The sequence below is a fragment of the Bolinopsis microptera genome, chromosome 6 (genome assembly GCF_026151205.1).
Source record: "Bolinopsis microptera isolate Bmic1 chromosome 6, MBARI_Bmic_1.0, whole genome shotgun sequence".
In the NCBI taxonomy this organism is placed as follows: Eukaryota; Metazoa; Ctenophora; class Tentaculata; order Lobata; family Bolinopsidae; genus Bolinopsis; species Bolinopsis microptera.
Window position 1 is genome coordinate 15,248,515 of NC_087077.1, and position 19,935 is coordinate 15,268,449.

At 35.8% G+C, this 19,935-nt stretch overlaps 2 protein-coding genes across 2 annotated transcripts in view; both read left to right on the top strand.

The window, feature by feature from the left end:
• Nucleotides 1-378: 378 nt before the first annotated feature.
• Nucleotides 379-6,438, top strand: LOC134816530 (synaptogyrin-2-like). The gene is made up of 5 exons (XM_063825414.1): nt 379-479; nt 2,245-2,432; nt 3,426-3,541; nt 4,020-4,090; nt 5,669-6,438. The coding sequence occupies exons 1-5, from the start codon at nt 393-395 to the stop codon at nt 5,837-5,839; spliced, it is 633 nt and encodes a 210-aa protein (XP_063681484.1). The 5' UTR covers nt 379-392; the 3' UTR covers nt 5,840-6,438.
• Nucleotides 6,439-6,622: 184 nt separating this feature from the next.
• LOC134817040 (uncharacterized) overlaps nt 6,623-19,935 on the top strand; it is a 31,466-nt gene continuing 18,153 nt past the window's right edge. Inside the window, exons 1-15 of the mRNA XM_063826121.1 lie at nt 6,623-6,686; nt 9,762-9,877; nt 10,827-10,931; nt 13,983-14,169; nt 14,335-14,445; nt 15,198-15,399; nt 15,597-15,768; nt 16,058-16,216; nt 17,037-17,166; nt 17,290-17,397; nt 17,821-18,022; nt 18,271-18,442; nt 18,774-18,932; nt 19,311-19,440; nt 19,561-19,668. Coding sequence (XP_063682191.1) covers nt 9,770-9,877; nt 10,827-10,931; nt 13,983-14,169; nt 14,335-14,445; nt 15,198-15,399; nt 15,597-15,768; nt 16,058-16,216; nt 17,037-17,166; nt 17,290-17,397; nt 17,821-18,022; nt 18,271-18,442; nt 18,774-18,932; nt 19,311-19,440; nt 19,561-19,668 — 2,053 coding nt within the window. The 5' untranslated portion in view covers nt 6,623-6,686; nt 9,762-9,769. The remainder of the gene's footprint in view (nt 6,687-9,761; nt 9,878-10,826; nt 10,932-13,982; nt 14,170-14,334; nt 14,446-15,197; nt 15,400-15,596; nt 15,769-16,057; nt 16,217-17,036; nt 17,167-17,289; nt 17,398-17,820; nt 18,023-18,270; nt 18,443-18,773; nt 18,933-19,310; nt 19,441-19,560; nt 19,669-19,935) is intronic.

The window sequence follows — 19,935 nt, forward strand, 5'->3', positions numbered from 1 at the left end:
CCTGTTGTATAAATGTGATACCACTATGCACACTGCACAGTATACTAGGCACTAGCTAACATTGTACTGTGAGATCGTCGAGATTATCTAAATTTACACTTTGAATAATTACAAATTATAATATCAGAGATTTACTGAAAGTTTTGTTTGATTCAAATAGTAACACATGGCGAAAGATTTGTATTTGTATTTTATACATAAAATAACATGTTATGTAACGAAGATCTGTAAAGGGGGAGCTTGGGAGTTATTACAAAGCGGGGCAGCTCAATTTTATTACATATATTATTATTTATTACTCTCGTCACCAAATTTACTTCAGTATAAACTTCGATGCTTTCTTTCTTTTCTTTGTGTCTATTTTATAATCGCCATTAATAAAGGTATTAGAGATGGACTACGCACGGAGTTTTGCCCATTCTGATTCCTTTACCAGCTTTATTCAGAAGCCAGCTGTGGTACTCCGTCTTGTCACCACGGTAAGTTCAATAAAATAATATCTTATTGAGTTGATATTGTGATAATTCCAGTCAACCCTGTATTTCCCACAGTTATTATGGGTCATGTAATGAAGCAGTAATCTCTGTATACGAGTTCATTATATTTCTTAAATGTACAGTATTATTTTGCTTCTTATCTAGAATTCTCAGGAATGAAATTTGAGAAAGCTACTTTCGTTGTTTTTTGTATTTCATGTCCAAAGGGAAATAAAATGTTCGTTAATGTACTAGGAATACTACAATTACGTAAGCTAGAGTATTGCATTTCAGAAGTCTTTTCTGTGATGTCGACACTATTGCATTAGAGCTGAATTTGTACCCGTATTTCAATGAAATGAGTTAGTTTCATGGTAAAATTCTTAGAATTTCATGGCTGAATTCGTAGAATTTGACAAGAATTATGTATAATATGCTCATGGGTACTATGAAGTTATTCACAGTAAGCTGTGAGCCTCATTTCCGCCTCACTTAACTAAGACCAAGGTTACAATGACAGAGGATTAACCTTAACCTCAACATGCTTAAAATTGTCTATACTCTATACCTTTACCTAAACGTAGTAAGAGTGCCTGAAGTTGTCATCGTCAGATTTTCTTCTGTTAGAATGGGTGTTCTTGCTTAAACAAGCGATAGTAACACCCGCTATAAAAATTCAAATTATTTGTTATAAATAGTGTTGAAAGTGAGTGAGGAAGGCAACCTCCTTATCTATAATGCAGAACAATAACTTTCCTTGTGTTTGACGTATTAGAGAATGTACAGTTACAATTTCTTGTTGACTCTGATTGAAATGTCTTATACAGGGTCACAAACATTTCTAAATTTGCAGATTTGGTGTCATGAGGCTATTATACACGAGGCTTTTTGAGGCATGACCGGACAATATAGTCTGTGCGATTATATATATGTTGATTAATCAAGAGAATTTGTACGTGAGCGTTATGTATTGATGATTTGAGTTACATTGATAATGTGTAGCACATCTCTAGTAATAACGGCGAATAAAGGTTAAATAGACTATTCTAATAAAGGATAAACACAGCAGTCGTAAAACTCACAGCTGGGTAGTTTACCAGGTTGAGGGGTTGTTGTTTGGTAGGTGGGGGGGGGTTGTTGGTTCAAGCTCTTTATTGCCCAGTGGAATTACATTGTAACGACCTTTCAGTTCAGCTCAGCTGCTGTCAGAAGACCAATAATCACACACTTGATACAATATGTCGTGGTCCTTAAAGTTAAACAACAATTCTGTGCTGGCTTACCTTCATGTTATAAGTTATAATTATGAGTGGTGATTTCGCTCTGAAAATCAGGAACAGTAGCTCAATAGGTAGAGCAAGGCATGCGATATGTCGAGGTTCTGGGATCATTTTCCAGTTGTTCCCAGTTTTTCAGAGTTAATCATCACATATAGACAGCATGAGAGTAGGCCCTGCCATCTCGAAGTGATTATAATTATCTGTTTGAACAGATTACGGCCAGGTTAAATATATCCAATCTCATCATATTCACATATTCACTGAAATGTAAAATATGCAACAAAATATAAGCCTACACAAAATCTTAGAACACAAACAATAGGAGACATCATGCGAAGGCGAATATAGCAAACGATAAATGCCGCTACAAATTCTCATCAACAACAATGTACATTGTACAATGTACATATATTCTTAAATCCAAACTATATTTATAATTTAATGCACTTATACTACACTATAATGACGATACCCTTATCTATTTTCAGTTTATCATGATGCTGATATTTTCCTGTGTATTAGACAAGGGCTACAACCAGGCTAACGTGTGCGAATACAACCACAAACAGGGAGCATGCAACTACACTGTGGGTATTGCTGTCATTGCTTTCTTTGCCGGCCTGGGCTTTCTGGCAGTCACCTACTTCTGGGAACAAATCTCCAACACTGTCACTAGGTAAGAGCTAAATTTAGATTCGAGTTTTTGAATATTGTTTTTGTTGAAGAAGATTGTACTACGGCATTTTAGAAGGCTGTAAAATCGAGAAAACGTACATATTTTACGCTTTGCTTGTTGTTTGGAATTTACAATATCCAACAATTACGGTAGATGTTAATTATATTAAACATATCATGAATAAGTTACATACATGTTACATGGTAAGGTCTCCTCCTAGTCGTTGGAGTGGCCTGCATCACACACATCGCGTTGGCGGCGTAACATATGTCTCCACTGTACTCGGTTGATAGCCAAAGCTTCTGTTGTGCCGTTGTCGATGTTTTCAACACCTGTAAACTTAGCAGCATATTCGAGTACGCAGGACTTCCAGTTCTTACGGGGTCTGCCCCTTGACCTCTTTCCATAATTTGGCTCCAGTTCAACAGAAACCTCGGTAGTCTAGAGTCTGGCATTCTAACTACATGTCCATACCAACGTAGCCTGGCAGCACTAATGAAAGTCTCAACTGACTTGATGCCAGCCCTCCTAAGAACTTCGTCGTTGGTCACATGAAAGAACCATTTAATCCTAAGGATCCTTCTCAAGGAGGTTTGATGGAAAACCTCGAAGCGTTTCATCTGCTTTTTGGTGGTGTTCCAGACTTCAGCTCCATACAACAAGATGGTGAGGACAGCAGCCCTATAGATCCTGATCTTGGTTGGAGTCTTTATAGTTCTGCTATTCCAAATGTTCCAGAGCTGATGAAAGGCGCCATTAGCCTTCTGGATACGGACATCCAGGTCTCTGTTGATTGTCCCATCCCCACTGATAGTTGCACCCAGGTAGACAAAGTTGCTGACCTGCTCGACGGGTTCATGAATAAGTAAATATTATATATTAACAACGGCAAGATTCAGACATTTAGAATGTTTGATATTTACTAAATTAGAAATTAGAAATCAGAAAAAAATGTTCATATTTTTATTTAAACTCCCAAGTCCCAATTTTCAGGAAATATGTGGTATTCGGGGACATGTCGTTCTATGCATTCTGGGCATTCCTCTTTTTCGTTGATTTCTGTTTTATAACTGATATGTGGAGGAAAACTCCAGATGCTACTAAAACAAGTAAGTTTTAAATTATAGTTATTTTATATACTAAAACAAGTAAGTTTTAAATTATAGCACTGTTACATGTGACATTAATGAGCAAGTGAACTATCCCGGCCCATTATTTCCTAGCAAATTTAACAACTATACCACCCACTTTTTAAAAACCTGTCCTCTGCCCCCCCCCCCCCCCCCCCCCTCTGCCCCATGACCTGCAGTACTGGATGTGTTCTGTATATATCCGCTCAATGCAGCAAACAGGCCAATGAAGCAGCTGCAAAATGCTTTCTTCCAGTAATTGACACTTGACAGTCAACTACTGTTCTTCAATTAGCGATTGATGTAGTCCAATCATATGCAAGGAAGGCGTGATTCCCACTTCTCGTCCGACAGAACGCATTTGAACCACATCAAACATGTAACTTACGATCAATAAAATTCAACTTTAAACAGAAAAACTAGAATAATATTTTACTCTTAAACTAACCCATTTCAGTAATGAGTGCTATGACAAAGTCTAATCTACAATTTACGATCGTGTGTTCGCTGGTCTGCATCTTTTTACTGGTCAGTCTATTTACTAAACACATTTTGATACAGATAATTGCTTAGAAGTTCATATTTGCTAACACTATTAATGCTAAGTACCAAACAACAAGTGGGAGGTGGATCGTTGGTATACCGTTAAATCGATTTAACACCGCAATTCCAGTCGCAAGCCTGGGACCACTACTAGCATTGTGTCACAACATCTACAAAGCTGCCATATAGCCTGACTGACAATTTTCTCGACTGACTGACAATGTTTCTTCTTTTCCCCATTTAGAATACAAAGATTAGTACATTTTAGCTTATGATTAATATTATATTTTACCTATAGTTTACCTAGACTTAATAGTTCATATTTGTACTGGCCAACAATGTGGCCGATTGAGGCGGCTCGAATATGCCGTGCATATTTAATGGTATTCAGGGAGCATGAATGTAATGTACTATGACCTGGTCCCAATGACGGACACAACTATTAGTTATTTGTTATTACGATTATCGACTAGTCATTGTTTACCGATTACAATAAATATGGATTGGAAGTTAAACTTCTGATTCACCAAAAAATGATGACGAAACCACATCCATGTTAGCTGTTAAGTATGATCTCATTTCTAATCTGATTTCTTCCCCTTCTGTTCCATGTATTCCAGTTGGTAACCGTATGTAGAATTTGATACGGGTAATCTTTGATTTAAAGAAAGATTGCACCAATTTTATCCTTTGTACTTGACACCACTGTGAACTGATAATGTTTGTAGCTAAATAGTGTCTGACTAATCAGTTGCCAGATATGCCCAACTTCATTCAGTACTATAATTACCGCCATGTACACTTGTAATAGCTTCAAGTGAGCGGGTGTGCGGTTATTATGCCGCACTGTTTGGGGCTCGGTCTAATTTGCCACATCTCAATTTGTATTACACATTTTCTATGTGTTATTTGTATCGGCATTCAATAGCTTGTCACGTGTGGCATAGTACAATACAATCACATGATTGTACGGCATAGACGTCCGCCGCTATGCGTTTCCACAGTACAAACTTGATTTTACTTCCCGTTTTGGCGCCGCACGCGCGCACGCACTTAATATAACGCACGTAAACTTGACTAGTTCTGAGTTCGGCCATGACCGATCCCAAGATAATTTGTCAATAATTACCAAAGTTGAAAGTAAAGTGAAGTGGAAACGGATCGAAGCCTGAATTCTGAAGAATCGTCATACGAATTTCTAGAAGTTTCCTCCACTGTCCAATAACTCAACCATCCTTTTAAAAGGCTGCTAGTAGATCTAATTTAAGTGTAGTAATATATCGAGCCTAAAATTTTGAAGAAGTATAACTTCTCGTTACATTCTTATCAAGAATATCGATTTCTCATCTCTTTTGAATGTCCTTGAGTCCTTCTTAAGCAATTTTCTTCAAATTACAACCCGCCCGCTTTACATATTCGTGATGCATTTGATTTAACTTAGAGTTATAATTGTGGCGGTGGCCAAAAAACGTGCTTTAAGACCGCTGTTATGAGATTTATATATAATGTGACCACTAAATCCAAGATCTTGTGTCCTTGTTTTACCATTCTCTGATATTTCAGGCCCTACAAGCATACATGGCCTACAAGCAACTGAACGAAATACAGAACGACGCCTCTGGTCTTGGTGGCTACAACGATACCGCTGGATTTGCTGGCAGCTACGGTGGTGCTCCTTTCCCGCCCCATACAGAGACAGCTGGTGGTAACTATCAGAGTCCATATGCCTCATAAACATGATGTATTGTTACAAGGCCCTGGTGGCTATTGGTGCTTTTTACATATTAATCATTTCACTATACGTGCAAATTCAGAGATGTTGTCGAGTTTAGAGATGATCTGTAATACTTTCCCGTTCATTGGAATGATTGGCCGGAGGAAGTTGTTATAGATTGCATGATTATTTATAAGAGTTTAATGACTTGTAATAGTGAATTATTTACGGGGAAGTGGAAATATTTTAAGTTGGCAGATGACATCCAGAGGCAGAACCACTGGTTCTTGTGACACTTAGCAGCACAGACTTATCAAAAATGTGACACGCTGTTACGTTTCAAAACATAGTAGTTCTGCCTCTGTGTGTCACCCACCTTGTTAAATCATGCCAATTTATTATTGATCTTACCATGAAATGCCTTTAAAATGAGCAATTTCGATAGATTTTGGGGACAAAATGTGATTTTTATTTTGAAACTCGCACGTTTCGTCTTCCTTGCTCCTTCTAGATGTGCATTTAAGTGAATTTGTGACTTTCGTTTGAGACTTACATTTTGTTTTGGTTTTTGATTTGTCTACAAGTTTTATATATGTCAGTAATGTTTGCTTAATGATAAGCTTCTTTGATTTGTGTATTCTATTCTAAACAAATTAGAATAAAAGTGTGTTATCCCTCAAACTTGCTAGTAAAAGGTGTTGGAAGTAAGGTGGTGTAATCACGAAGTAACTTATTTAAAACCTATCAAATTACTAAAATTCCTCCGTCGTTGAGAGAAATATCACGAACTGGAGTGGGTCGTATTTGTTTCGTTGCAAAGCGTTACGCTGCTGCCGAAGTATTACCACGACCTCCAGCATCAAACAGGTTGGTTTGTCATTGTCAGTTTTGTAGAGTCTGGTTTTATATCTCAATTTCACCTTACTTTTACTAATACAACTGTGGACGACCACAGCAGCTGTGCTGTGTTCAACCCCTACTTGCCGTCTCTTTGTTATGCTGAACAAAATAAGGTTTTACAAATGGAGTAAATTGACAATATTAACAATTCTTGGACACATACGGCTACGGCATGCTTGATCATTGATACTAGTCTTACTGTGCACATACAAAATAACAAAGGAACGGGGGCTAAAATACCTTTTAAGATTACAATAATTTAAATGGCCAGACGTATTATATCTATTTATAACATGTTTATAAACATGCTTGGTTCGGTTAATGTTATAGTTACTTCATAATTGCAATTATGTAATGCATAACAAAATCTCAATAATCACAACACTGTTACTAGGAGGATTTTAATTTTTACAATGTCATTCCAGTGTGCACGATTACAGTATCTCGATTAGCCACTCAACCGTTCAATATTCACAAGGTTGCTCATTTATAGCGTTAAGCATTAAACTGCACTTAGCCTTTGCTTGTCATGGTCCAACGTTTTTAACTGTTAAATTTTTTTTGTGATAAGTGAGACTTGAGATTTGTAAGTTTATAATCAGAGCCATTTAGACTCGTATCAATATATCTATACTCCGTTTATCAATCTTTCTTGATCGTTGGTCGGTAGACGGTAAGGCGGAGGTCATATCATTTCACTTAAAGGTCACCTATATAATTACTCACTTTGGTTACTTTGGTGTGCTTCATAGAATCCTCTATCGGGTCATCAGAGTTGCTGACCACCCGGACAGCGAGATCGCTGCCTTTATTCCACTCCAGTCCAGTAACGAGTTTCCATTCCGACAGCTGTATCCTGCCACTAGAGGCTCATCCGGGAATGTTTTCACAAACGTTGTGAGCATTTCTTTAAAGTGCAGGGGATCTTCGATAGTATGCATGTTTGGTGGGATTAAGTTCCACAATCGAGGTCCAATTACTGCAAACGAATTGTCGTAGAGCGTTTGGTTGCGCTGACTGCTAGATTTATTCAGAGTGGGAATAACTGCCTTTTGGCCATGTCGGAGCATCTTAAATAGAGCATCTTAAATAGCAGCGATTGGTATTTTTATCATTTAAATAAAATCTATCTGAAACTTGTTTATAGCCATAGGCTTTACAGTTACACCGTAATATCAATACTAATAGGTATTTACTCATTTTATTATTCGAGCTTTTCATTTACAACTACTGCTTTAATTATAACTAAAATCATACCAACATTTCATATATTGCACAATCAGTAGGCAGTAACTGTTAGTAATAGTAATAGTATTGAGTGTGCTACGAATAGTTCAACTTCAAGTTGCGACATTGGACCGGCTGTCATTTTGTTAAAGTGCATATTTCTCGACTCAATTCTTCGACTACAAAATCATCACAAATTAATTAAATATAAAATAGCTATAGGATTTGATGCTTATTTTGTGAACGTAATACTTAGGTAATCTGTCTAATGTCACTTTATACGACACAAGCTTGACGCACTGTTGACGCAGTAATTATACACATCAAAAAATAATTTGACGCACGGTTAACGTACACTATAAATATCATAATATTAATAAAGTAATTTGACGCACGGTTAACGCATAATCATGGATCAGTGACCGGCCTATTACACGTCAAACTCCTACTATACAGAAACGATCATATGGGGTCGTTCACATATTACGTAATCAGCTGAGGGGGGCCGAGGGGTTTCCGAATGATTACGCTAGTGTAATTTTGACACAATAGCTATGTGTTAAACTGATTAAAAATGTTCCAAAAAATGATTACGTAATAATATGTGAACGACCCCTTATTGATTATTGCCACTGGTATCACTATTATAATAGCAAAGTGCCAGTGGGTAGGTTGCACCGGACAACAGACTGGTAGACTATTTTGTTTCTCATTTTATTTTAAACCAAAACCCTGTGGCCGAAATTCAAATAAACTAGAATCGGTTTTGAATTATAATGCTACCGGCTCGTCGTATATTTTCATTAGGCGGACAAAGTATAATCATAATTATTATTATTATGTTAAAAATCTGCGAGTATGTGCAACTGTTCATGTTAGTATTAGTAACATTGCTACTAACTGCTAACACTAACAGTGCTCTCTGATCGTCGATCACGTTCGTCACGTCCATGGTTTGTTCTTGCATTCGATCTGCTGCGACTCAGTTTATTTAAAGTTAAACATTCCTGCTATCACCGTGCATAATGACGTTTTGTTGAAACTGCAGAAATTATTCAATTCATTGAACCTATTTTGCTTTACCGTTACGATCATCTAAGTTTAATAACATGCGTGATAACTTTGAGACAATGTTTGTCACTGTATCCAGCCACACGACCGAATCACTGAATAGTGGATTTAGCAGCATCACGTCCGAACTTTGTGTTTTACATTCATAACTATTGGTGACTTTTGTTTGTTAAATTAAGCATATACTTGAGTTACAAAGCAAGTACATTCACTTTATTATACTGATTATAAAGCATGCTTTCGGCCACGTTTTAATTTAGGATTTTTTTAAGTTGAAAAGAACTCTAGTAACATCATGTTACTAACAAGTTACTAACTAAAGTTACTAACTAAGTAACATCGTTACTAACAAGATGGACCACAGCATCAGAAAATAATTGACGTAATTTTTTAAACCTTATAGTTATACCAGATACCTATCTGATGCCATGTGAATTCTTTAATTTTAATTTTTGTATCGAATCTGCTAATTTAGATTTAATCGTTATAATTATCGACGTGTAAATTTTAAATGAACACCTCCGCCGGCTTGTGACGCCCAAAATAAACCATTTATTAAATGGTCGATCCTCACTTTGACGACTATGAATATCAGTAGGAAATTACGTAGTCATTAAAACCATCAATAAGTCTCCAAGTAATTACTAATTGAATTTGATAACATTACTAACGAGTAGCTCACAGGTGTCACAATGGTTCACAAGTGATTACTAATTGATAACATTACTAACGAGTACCTCACAGGTGTCACAATGGTTCACAAGGAGAGATGTGTCTGTGAGATTTGCAGCTGTGGTAAACATCACTGCGGACCTCAGAACAAGTTCAAGAGTACTGGCAAACTCGACCTCAAAAGTCAGGTGAGAATCCACATGTTCTAGAAGTATCTTTATAATAAATCGGACCTTATCTCTTGCAGAATTTTCATCCATGTGTGACACATGGATGTGTCTAAACTATTTGAAGAGAATGGTCCTTAACATGGAGACTGGAGTTAGGGTTTAGTATGTTCGAGTTATTTGGCCAGGATACCGTTAAAAGCAAATCGTACGCCCAATTTTTAGGCGTACGATTTAGTAGGTACAACTGGAAAACAGCCTACGTTCTTTAAAATTTGTTCTTTTAGTAAAGAATTGGATAACCTCACACTTCACAGTCTCAGAGTGGCAACGTACCCGGTTGCAAATTGCATTCAAAACGTGATAAAGTTATTCATATATGTTTACTTCGTTAAAAAGTTGCAATAAGAAATTATAATAGGTTTAAGGTTGGAAGTGTGTTGGAAGTGTTTCAAGTTTCTTCATTTACGGCTCCCACTCAATAGTGTGTTAACCATGTCAGCCAGCCATAGAAAAAGATACTCTTTGTGACTGCACTGTAATAATGAGATATTCGAAAGAGATCGCTGAATGCTGATCATTATTGAAATTACAATTTTATGGAAAATAAGAACTGCTTTACGAATACACATCTTCAACTTGCTTTAAACTTCTAATCACTTGACATTTTTGAGACATGATTAGCAATTGCCATTAACCAGTATTATCAAATTTGTGCATGTTGGCGAAACACGTTTATGAGTGCAACCGGATTTGTCACGTTGTATAAACATTAGTGAGCTGTACGACAATCTAGCTTAAAAAGTAGCTGGTGGTCGTCAAGACAAAAACCACCATATACAACTCGCAATTCAATAGTCATGTTACTTTAATAACTGTGTTAATTATCATGATAATATTATGAAATATGTAAGTTATATTGTGCTTTAGATGCAACTACTGTGATCTAGTAATATGTATATATTTTCAGGGTGACATCTATGTGGCCTCCAAGGCATCATTCGAGTTTCCAGACACACTAAATCTCTTCGAAGGGGGACAACAGCATACAACTATCGTCAGAGGGGATTACAAGGTAGTGCTATTATACACATATTATACACATATTATACACATATTATACACATATTATACACATATTATACACATATTATACACATATTATACACATATTATACACAAATTATACACATATTATACACATATTATACACAAATTATACACATATTATACACATATTATACACATATTATACACATATTATACACATATTATACACAAATTATACACATATTATACCCATATTATACACATATTATACACATATTATACACATATTATACACATATTATACACATATTATACACAAATTATACACATATTATACACATATTATACACAAATTATACACATATTATACACATATTATACACATATTATACACATATTATACACATATTATACACATATTATACACATATTATACACATATTATACACATATTATACACATATTATACACATATTAAACACATATTATACACATATTATACACATATTATACACATATTATCTTAGTTGTAGTGAACGTACGGAACGTTCACTAAAAATAGTTTGTGAACGCGTTTGCTAAAAGATTTTAACGTTCGGAACATAAGGAACGTTAATTGCTATTATGAAATTAAAATACCGGACATAGCCCAATTATCCGGCAAAGTATTAGCGTTTCCATTGCCAGGCCTTCAGGGCCTTGAGGTATGTTACAAATACAAATGTTGTTTGATCTTGAGCCCCATTTCTGGATAGAAGTCGACTATTTATGCTCAATTCTCGAGCCGATAATAGTCTTGCTTAGATTTTCAGACAATAGTCTTAAGATTCCTGTTGGTTTCATCGGTGTAATTTATTACAAATATTATCTGTTCACCTTAAAGTTAGCAAATTTTGCTTTCCGCAATTGAAACTATAAAAGCGATATGGTTAGTCTTGCCAACAAAAGGTGGCTCGAGCTCCATTCCCCCCTTTTGTGTTCACCCGGCTTATCAGGGATATGATCAGTACACGAATCAGGATGTCTGGAAGGAGTTTCTATATGTCATGGACACGTGGTGTGACGGCGCAACAAAGAAGAAGATACTTTCGCAGCACACGTTCTACCGAGAGAAAAGAGGCTCATTCTCTACTGACGCTGCCTCAAGTTTTAGCCAAGATTCTGACGATCCAGTCTCTTGGTGGAGCAACTTCGGTTGCGAGGTACCCGAACTACAGAGTTTTGCAATGAAAGCGCTGTCGCAATCGACATCAGCCTCACCCTGTGAGACGAATTGGAGCTTGTACGACTGGGTGTTAAACAAAAAAGAAACCGCCTCACAGTTGACAAGCAGCGAGACCTTATTTATGTTAACGCAAGTTTGCGTCTTATGAACAATTCACGAATTAAAGAGCAATAATTTCATTACTATTTGCTATAATACTAGTGACTTATTTTTATTCATTATTGTTTATTTACTGTCTAATTCCGACAACATGGTTTTATCTCATTGTATCCATCTAAAGTTAAAAACTATCGGAAAAATTATCAAAATATTGACTAACGTTCACTAACGTTCACAAACGTTCACTACAAAATGATTGGAACGTACGTTCAGTACGACTAAGTTCAGCGTTCACTACAACTAAGCATATTATACACATATTATACACATATTATACACATATTATACACATATTATACACATATTATACACATATTATACACATATTATACACATATTATACACATTACATATATTATACACATATTATACACATACTATACACATATTATACACGTCATATTATACACATATTATACACATATTATACACATATTATACACATATTAAACACATATTATACACATATTATACACATATTAAACACATATTATACACATATTATACACATATTATACACATTACATATATTATACACATATTATACACATACTATACACATATTATACACATATTAAACACATATTATACACATATTATACACATATTAAACACATATTATACACATATTATACACATATTATACACATTACATATATTATACACATATTATACACATACTATACACATATTATACACGTCATATTATACACATATTATACACATATTAAACACATATTATACACATATTATACACATATTAAACACATATTATACACATTACATATATTATACACATATTATACACATACTATACACATATTATACACGTCATATTATACACATATTATACACATATTATACACATATTATACACATATTATACACATATTAAACACATATTATACACATATTATACACATATTATACACATTACATATATTATACACATATTATACACATACTATACACATATTATACACGTCATATTATACACATATTATACACATATTAAACACATATTATACACATATTATACACATATTATACACATTACATATATTATACACATATTATACACATACTATACACATATTATACACGTCATATTATACACATATTATACACATATTAAACACATATTATACACATATTATACACATATTAAACACATATTATACACATATTATACACATATTATACACATTACATATATTATACACATATTATACACATACTATACACATATTATACACATATTAAACACATATTATACACATATTATACACATATTAAACACATATTATACACATATTATACACATATTATACACATTACATATATTATACACATATTATACACATACTATACACATATTATACACATATTAAACACATATTATACACATATTATACACATATTAAACACATATTATACACATATTATACACATATTATACACATTACATATATTATACACATATTATACACATACTATACACATATTATACACGTCATATTATACACATATTATACACATATTATACACATATTATACACAAATTATACACACATTATACACATAATATTATACTTTGCCTTGATTTACTTTAAGACTGGAGTATTGAGCGTACTACAGCTATAATTGTATCTTTGCTCCTGGTGGTCTAAGTTCTAATACACCCCAACTCAGGGTCAGCTCAATGCCGATATATCCCGTCCCAAGCCCGCCGACCAGATAGAGCTCAGTTCCGCTAAGATGGGCGGTCTTACCTCCACTAACGTTCAGTTCCCTGCCTACGATATGAGTCTGAAGGTGACATCAGAGGACGTGAAGAAAACTAGCGCTAGCATAGGTGTGAGATCTGACGGAACAACAGGTGTGAGATCTGAAGGAACAACTTGTCTTGTTTTCATTTTCTCTTTTACCTTAATCTAATTTAGAATGAAGCCCAGTCGACGAAGTTATGATGAAGTTATACTAAAAGTTTATACCTTAATTTATACCATTTGTGAGGATGAACATGAACTAGTTGTCTTTACAGACGTCTCTGCTGCTGCTGCAATGAAAGTGAGCACCACAACTAGCTACGCTGACCACTATCCGGGAAAGAACGTTAAATTTGAGAAGTCCGTAGCTGCTGTTCATCACGATGGTAACGCATTTTAAATTAATATGATACGTAAGTCCGTAATTTTGTCTAGGCTGCAGAATCGTTTGAGCTCATAGTCATACACCTTTTTTTAATTGTCATAGACAAAAACTGCATACATTTTATCAACATTTTATACCTTTGACGGAATGTGGAAGATTCTTTCACCATGCCGTTTAATTTATTAATTAATTAATTAATTATTAATTATTAATTTAAAAATAATTAAAATTAAAAATAATTCATGATCTCCAGCTCACGCTACAGATCTTAGTACCCCTGGATATTTTAGTACAATCTGTGGCAATTGTGTTTAACTTTATTATTGCAGTGCATTGCAGTGCGATGCTTGATGTTATAGTGACCATTGAACGATTCGTGGAAATAAGCGGCGTCATTTGTTGATAATTTTATTTACGAAATCTGAGAATTGGTGGTTAATAATCACAAGCTTGTATTCTCTGTTGCTGATTGCAAGCTGTTGATCGTTATAAATTATAATGTCTTTTATTAACAAATCTCGACGTCGAACTATTATTCCCGAAACTAATGGTGGTAAAACATGTCTCGAATCATTTTATTTTTGAATAGCCTTAAAGGCGCCGAATAATAAATGAAAGTCCGTAATTTTATAAAAGATGTTAATGGTGCTTGGTCATTGTTGTATATAATATTATGTACAATATAACAAGTACATCACTTGACGGTTTAATAACGGGATAGTTCTAAATATCTGAACTTACTCTCTCCCTCAGAGCTGAAAGGTCCATCAGGAGAGCTCGAATTATCCACCGTCAACAAGTCAGACTATGTAACCTTCAAGTACGGCCGACCCCATCTTAACACAATCCCGGACAACAATCTATTCGGAGTATCAGATAAGGATCACTCGAGCAAGAGAACCACTGCCAGGGAGCACTTCCCCGGCTTTAAGTCCGAGCCTGCTAAGCAAATAAAGTTCGTTTATTTCACACATTTTTTGAGTGCTTGAGAAATGAGATATTTGGAGCTATAATCGCTGACTTAAACTTACAAATCTTAAATTTTGGTATTTAACTGGACGTCCAAAACAACGATTTTATTTCTCCTTATTCAGTTATTGAGTTATCGTCACTCTTTTCAATAATCATCCATCATAAATCCATTTGTTTCAGAGCAGAGGAAAATGGAATAGAGTTCGGTTCTGCGGACAGAACGAAAACGTCAGTTTACGGCGAGGATTTCACACAAACTGCACCTAAAGTTAGGAAGAGCAAACGAAGGGGAACTGGAGTGGACTTTGGAGCTGACTTCGATCATGTGACCAGTTATGGAACTCAGTTTGAGGTATGTGAAGCTGGAAACGGAATTTTGTTCTGATAATCTTACAATTATAGAGAATATTGTCCCAGTTCTAAACTGGTAACATGACTCCTGTCCGACAGCACTATTGTCTTGTGTTTAAAGTGATATCTCAAATTTGACGCATAGAAACTCACCCAAACTTGCACAGATTATCCCTATTAAATTTAATAATCACGATTCTCAATACTGGTTACTGATTGCGTAAATCTAAAATCAAGAGATATCAATTACAAATCAAATAATTCTGTTTAAATTGTGACACTCTGTTCAGAGTAAATCAGGCGGCAAAGGGAAACTAGCGTCGTTTGATGACGAACTAACGTTGTTTAGTGGTAAACAAGACCTAACCACAATCGCAAGGGCGGACTACAAGGCCAAGGGCCATGATAAGGTCGGGGTTTTCAGACATAAACCAAAGGACCAAATCGAGGTTAGTAGTTACCTTACAAGACATATTTATGGCGGCCTAATTTGCGACGACCAAAATTTTGGCGGTCCGAAAATATGGCGAAATTGAACAAAAACCGTCAAATTTCGGACGTCACAGAAAATAAGGGTATTTTTCATCATTTTTTGTGACAGTAAGCAGTAAGGAAATTTCTGAAATTCGGTAAAATCATATTCAAACTTAGTCTGTATTAAGACTGTAAGACTTTCATGTTAGCACATACATGTATTTTAATACAAATTTAAACTGTATTGCTTGACATTCAATTCGTCATTAGTGTGGTGATAATTTGTCCCAAGATGCCAGAATTTATTTATTTATTTTACTTGATATTACTTTTTAGAAACAAAATAAAGCAGTGAAGGCACAGTCATTGAAATAAGCTAAAAGATAATGCGACGGATTCTATTACGACGACCGAAATTTTGGCGGTCCGAAAATATGGCGAAATTTTCGGAAAACCTCCACATTTCGTACGTTATAAATATGTCTTGTAAGGTAGTACACCCTTAGTATACCCTTAGTATACCCTTAGTACACCCTTATTACAGCTGTTATAGTAGTGGGAGGCGGTGAGGGATAGGTTGAAGCTTATGCTTGCAGCCAAAATTACTGATTTTGTCAATATCTCTACAAATAAGCATTAAAGAGCTTATATTGCTTTATAACTTATAAGTTGTATATAATTGTGACTTTTGCGGTTGTTTTAAGCTAAGAATCGAGTAAAATGTTCTGGATTTTATGTTAATTTAATTGGTTTGGTATCGACGTTACATGTTTTAAATGTTTAATTACACTCCAGATCCCAAGCGACAAGATGACAATGGACACAGTAACTCTGGGACACTTCCAAGTGCCGGTAGTTACTGCTGATATTGTGGCTGATGTTAAATCTGCTGGCAAAGCAGCTCTTTCTAGTACTAAGGCTTTTGGTAAGACGTGTTCGTGGCACTTTTTCGTTAATTTAGATAAATTTAAAAGATGAAGTTATTTCTACTCGCTGACAGTTTATTTTATTTAAATCTTAGTGGAGACTTTGATCCCTATTTTTGCAGATGTAACGAAGTCCATGGCCAACGTAAAGATGTCCTCCGATACCAGCTATAAACAACAATTCGAAACTAAAAAGCTAGTGAAAGTGGAAAAGTTCTCTTACCAAGACGGTTAGTTATTCTGAGGAATATAAGGGGCAAACCATACTATGACTGTTGTCAACATTACTGTTGTCACGAGTACAGGCACGCCCTCTAAACACACTATGCCATTTTTCATGATTTTAGGTACGACCTCTAAACATACTATGACAATTGGCATAATAATAGTAAAAAGTGAGTGCTGTCACGTCGGCCGGGTGGTGTAGTGTTTACTACATTTGCTTCCCAAGCGGACGACCGATATCTGAACTAACTCTCTCCCTCAGAGCTGAAAGTTCTAAATATCTGAACTTACTCTCTCCCTCAGAGCTGAAAGTTCTAAATATCTGAACTAACTCTTTCCCTCAGAGCTGAATAGTTCTAAATATCTGAACTAACTCTTTCCCTCAGAGCTGAATAGTTCTAAATATCTGAACTTACTCTCTCCCTCAGAGCTGAAAGGTCCGTCAGGAGAGCTCGACTTATCCACCGTCAACAAGTCAGACTATGTAACCTTCAAGTACGGCCGACCCTATCTTAACACAATCCCGGACAACAATCTATTCGGAGTATCAGATAAGGATCACTCGAGCAAGAGAACCACTGCCAGGGAGCACTTCCCCGGCTTCAAGTCCGAGCCTGCTAAGCAAATAAAGTTCGTTTATTTCACACATTTTTTTAGTGCTTGCGAAATGAGATATTTGGAGCTATAATCGCTGACTTAAACTTGATTGATTTTTTTATTTGAAACTTTTACAAAATAGCAAATATACAAATGTACAAATCTTAAATTTTGGTATTTTAGCTGGACGTCCAAAACAACGATTTTATTTCTCCTCATTCAGTTATCGAGTTATCGTCACTCTTTTCAATATTCATCCATCATAAATCCATTTGTTTCAGAGCAGAGGAAAATGGAATAGAATTCGGTTCTGCGGACAGAACGAAAACGTCAGTTTACGGCGAGGATTTCACACAGACTGCACCTAAAGTTAGGAAGAGCAAACGAAGGGGAACTGGAGTGGACTTTGGAGCTGACTTCGATCATGTGACCAGCTATGGAACTCAGTTTGAGGTATGTGAAGCTGGAAACGGAACTTTGTTATGATAACCTTACAATTATAGAGAATATTGTCAGGGTTCTAAACTGGTAACATGGCTCCTGTCCGACAGCGACTCCTGTCCTACAGCGACTGCTGTCCGACAGCACTATTTTCTTGTGTTTGAACTTTGAGTGATATCTCCAATTTGACACATAGAAATTCACCCAAACTTGCACAGATTATCCCTATTAAATTTAATAATCACGATTCTCCATGCTAGTTACTGATTGTGTAAATCTAAAATCAAGAGATATTGCAATTACAAATCAAATAATTCTGTTTAAATTGTGACACTCTGTTCAGAGTAAATCAGGCGGCAAAGGGGAACTAGCGTCGTTTGATGACGAACTAACGTTGTTTAGTGGTAAACAAGACCTAACCACAATCGCAAGGGCGGACTACAAGGCCAAGGGCCACGAGAAGGTCGGGGTTTTCAGACATAAACCAAAGGACCAAATCGAGGTTAGTAGTTAGTACACCCCTAGTACACTCGCTGTTATAGTAGTGGGAGGCGGTGAGAGGTTAGTAGTTAGTACACCCTTAGTACAGCTGTTATAGAAGTGGGAGGTTAGTAGTTAGTACACCCTTAGTACAGCTGTTATAGTAGTGGGAGGCGGCGAGGGGGAGGTTGAAGCTTATGCTTGCAGCCAAAATTACTGATTTTTGTCAATATCTCTACAAATAAGCATTAAAGAGCTTATATTGCTTTATAAGTTGCATATAATTGTGACTTTTGCGGTTGTTTTAAGCTAAAAATCGAGCAAAATGTTCTCGATTTTATGTTAATTTAATTGGTTTGGTATCGACGTTACATATTTTAAATGTTTAATTACACTCCAGATCCCAAGCGACGCGATGACAATGGACACTGTAACTCTGGGACACTTCCAAGTGCCGGTAGTTACTGCTGATATTGTGGCTGATGTTAAATCTGCTGGCAAAGCAGCTCTTTCTAGTACTAAGGCTTTTGGTAAGTCGTGTTCGTGGCACTTTTTCGTTCATTTAGATAAAACTATAAAAGATGAAGTTAATTCTACTCGATGACAGTTTATTTTATTTAAATCTTACACTTTGATATCTATTTTTGCAGATGTAACGAAGTCCATGGCCAACGTAAAGATGTCCTCCGATACCAGCTATAAACAACAATTCGAAACTAAAAAGCTAGTGAAAGTGGAGAAGTTCTCTTACCAAGACGGTTAGTTATTCTGAGGAATATAAGGGGCAGACTGCATACTATGATTGTTGTCACGAGTACAGGCACGCCCTCTAAACACACTGTGCCATTTGTCATGATTTTAGGTACGCCCTCTAAACATACTATGACATTTGGCATAATAATAGTAATAAGTGAGTGCTGTCACGTCGGCCGGGTGGTGTAGTGTTTAATACATTTGTTTCCCAAGTGGACGACCGGGGTTTGATTCTCAGTGGGGTCGGATGCAGGTCGGCCACCAAACCATGG

Excerpts from the sequence above, each read along its gene's own strand:
- LOC134816530 (XM_063825414.1), top strand. The coding sequence starts at position 393 with ATGGACTACGCACGGAGTTTTGCCCATTCTGATTCCTTTACCAGCTTT. Across the intron at positions 2,433-3,425 it reads ATCTCCAACACTGTCACTAG|GAAATATGTGGTATTCGGGG; the intron begins GTAAGAGCTAAA and ends CCCAATTTTCAG. Across the intron at positions 3,542-4,019 it reads TCCAGATGCTACTAAAACAA|TAATGAGTGCTATGACAAAG; the intron begins GTAAGTTTTAAA and ends AACCCATTTCAG.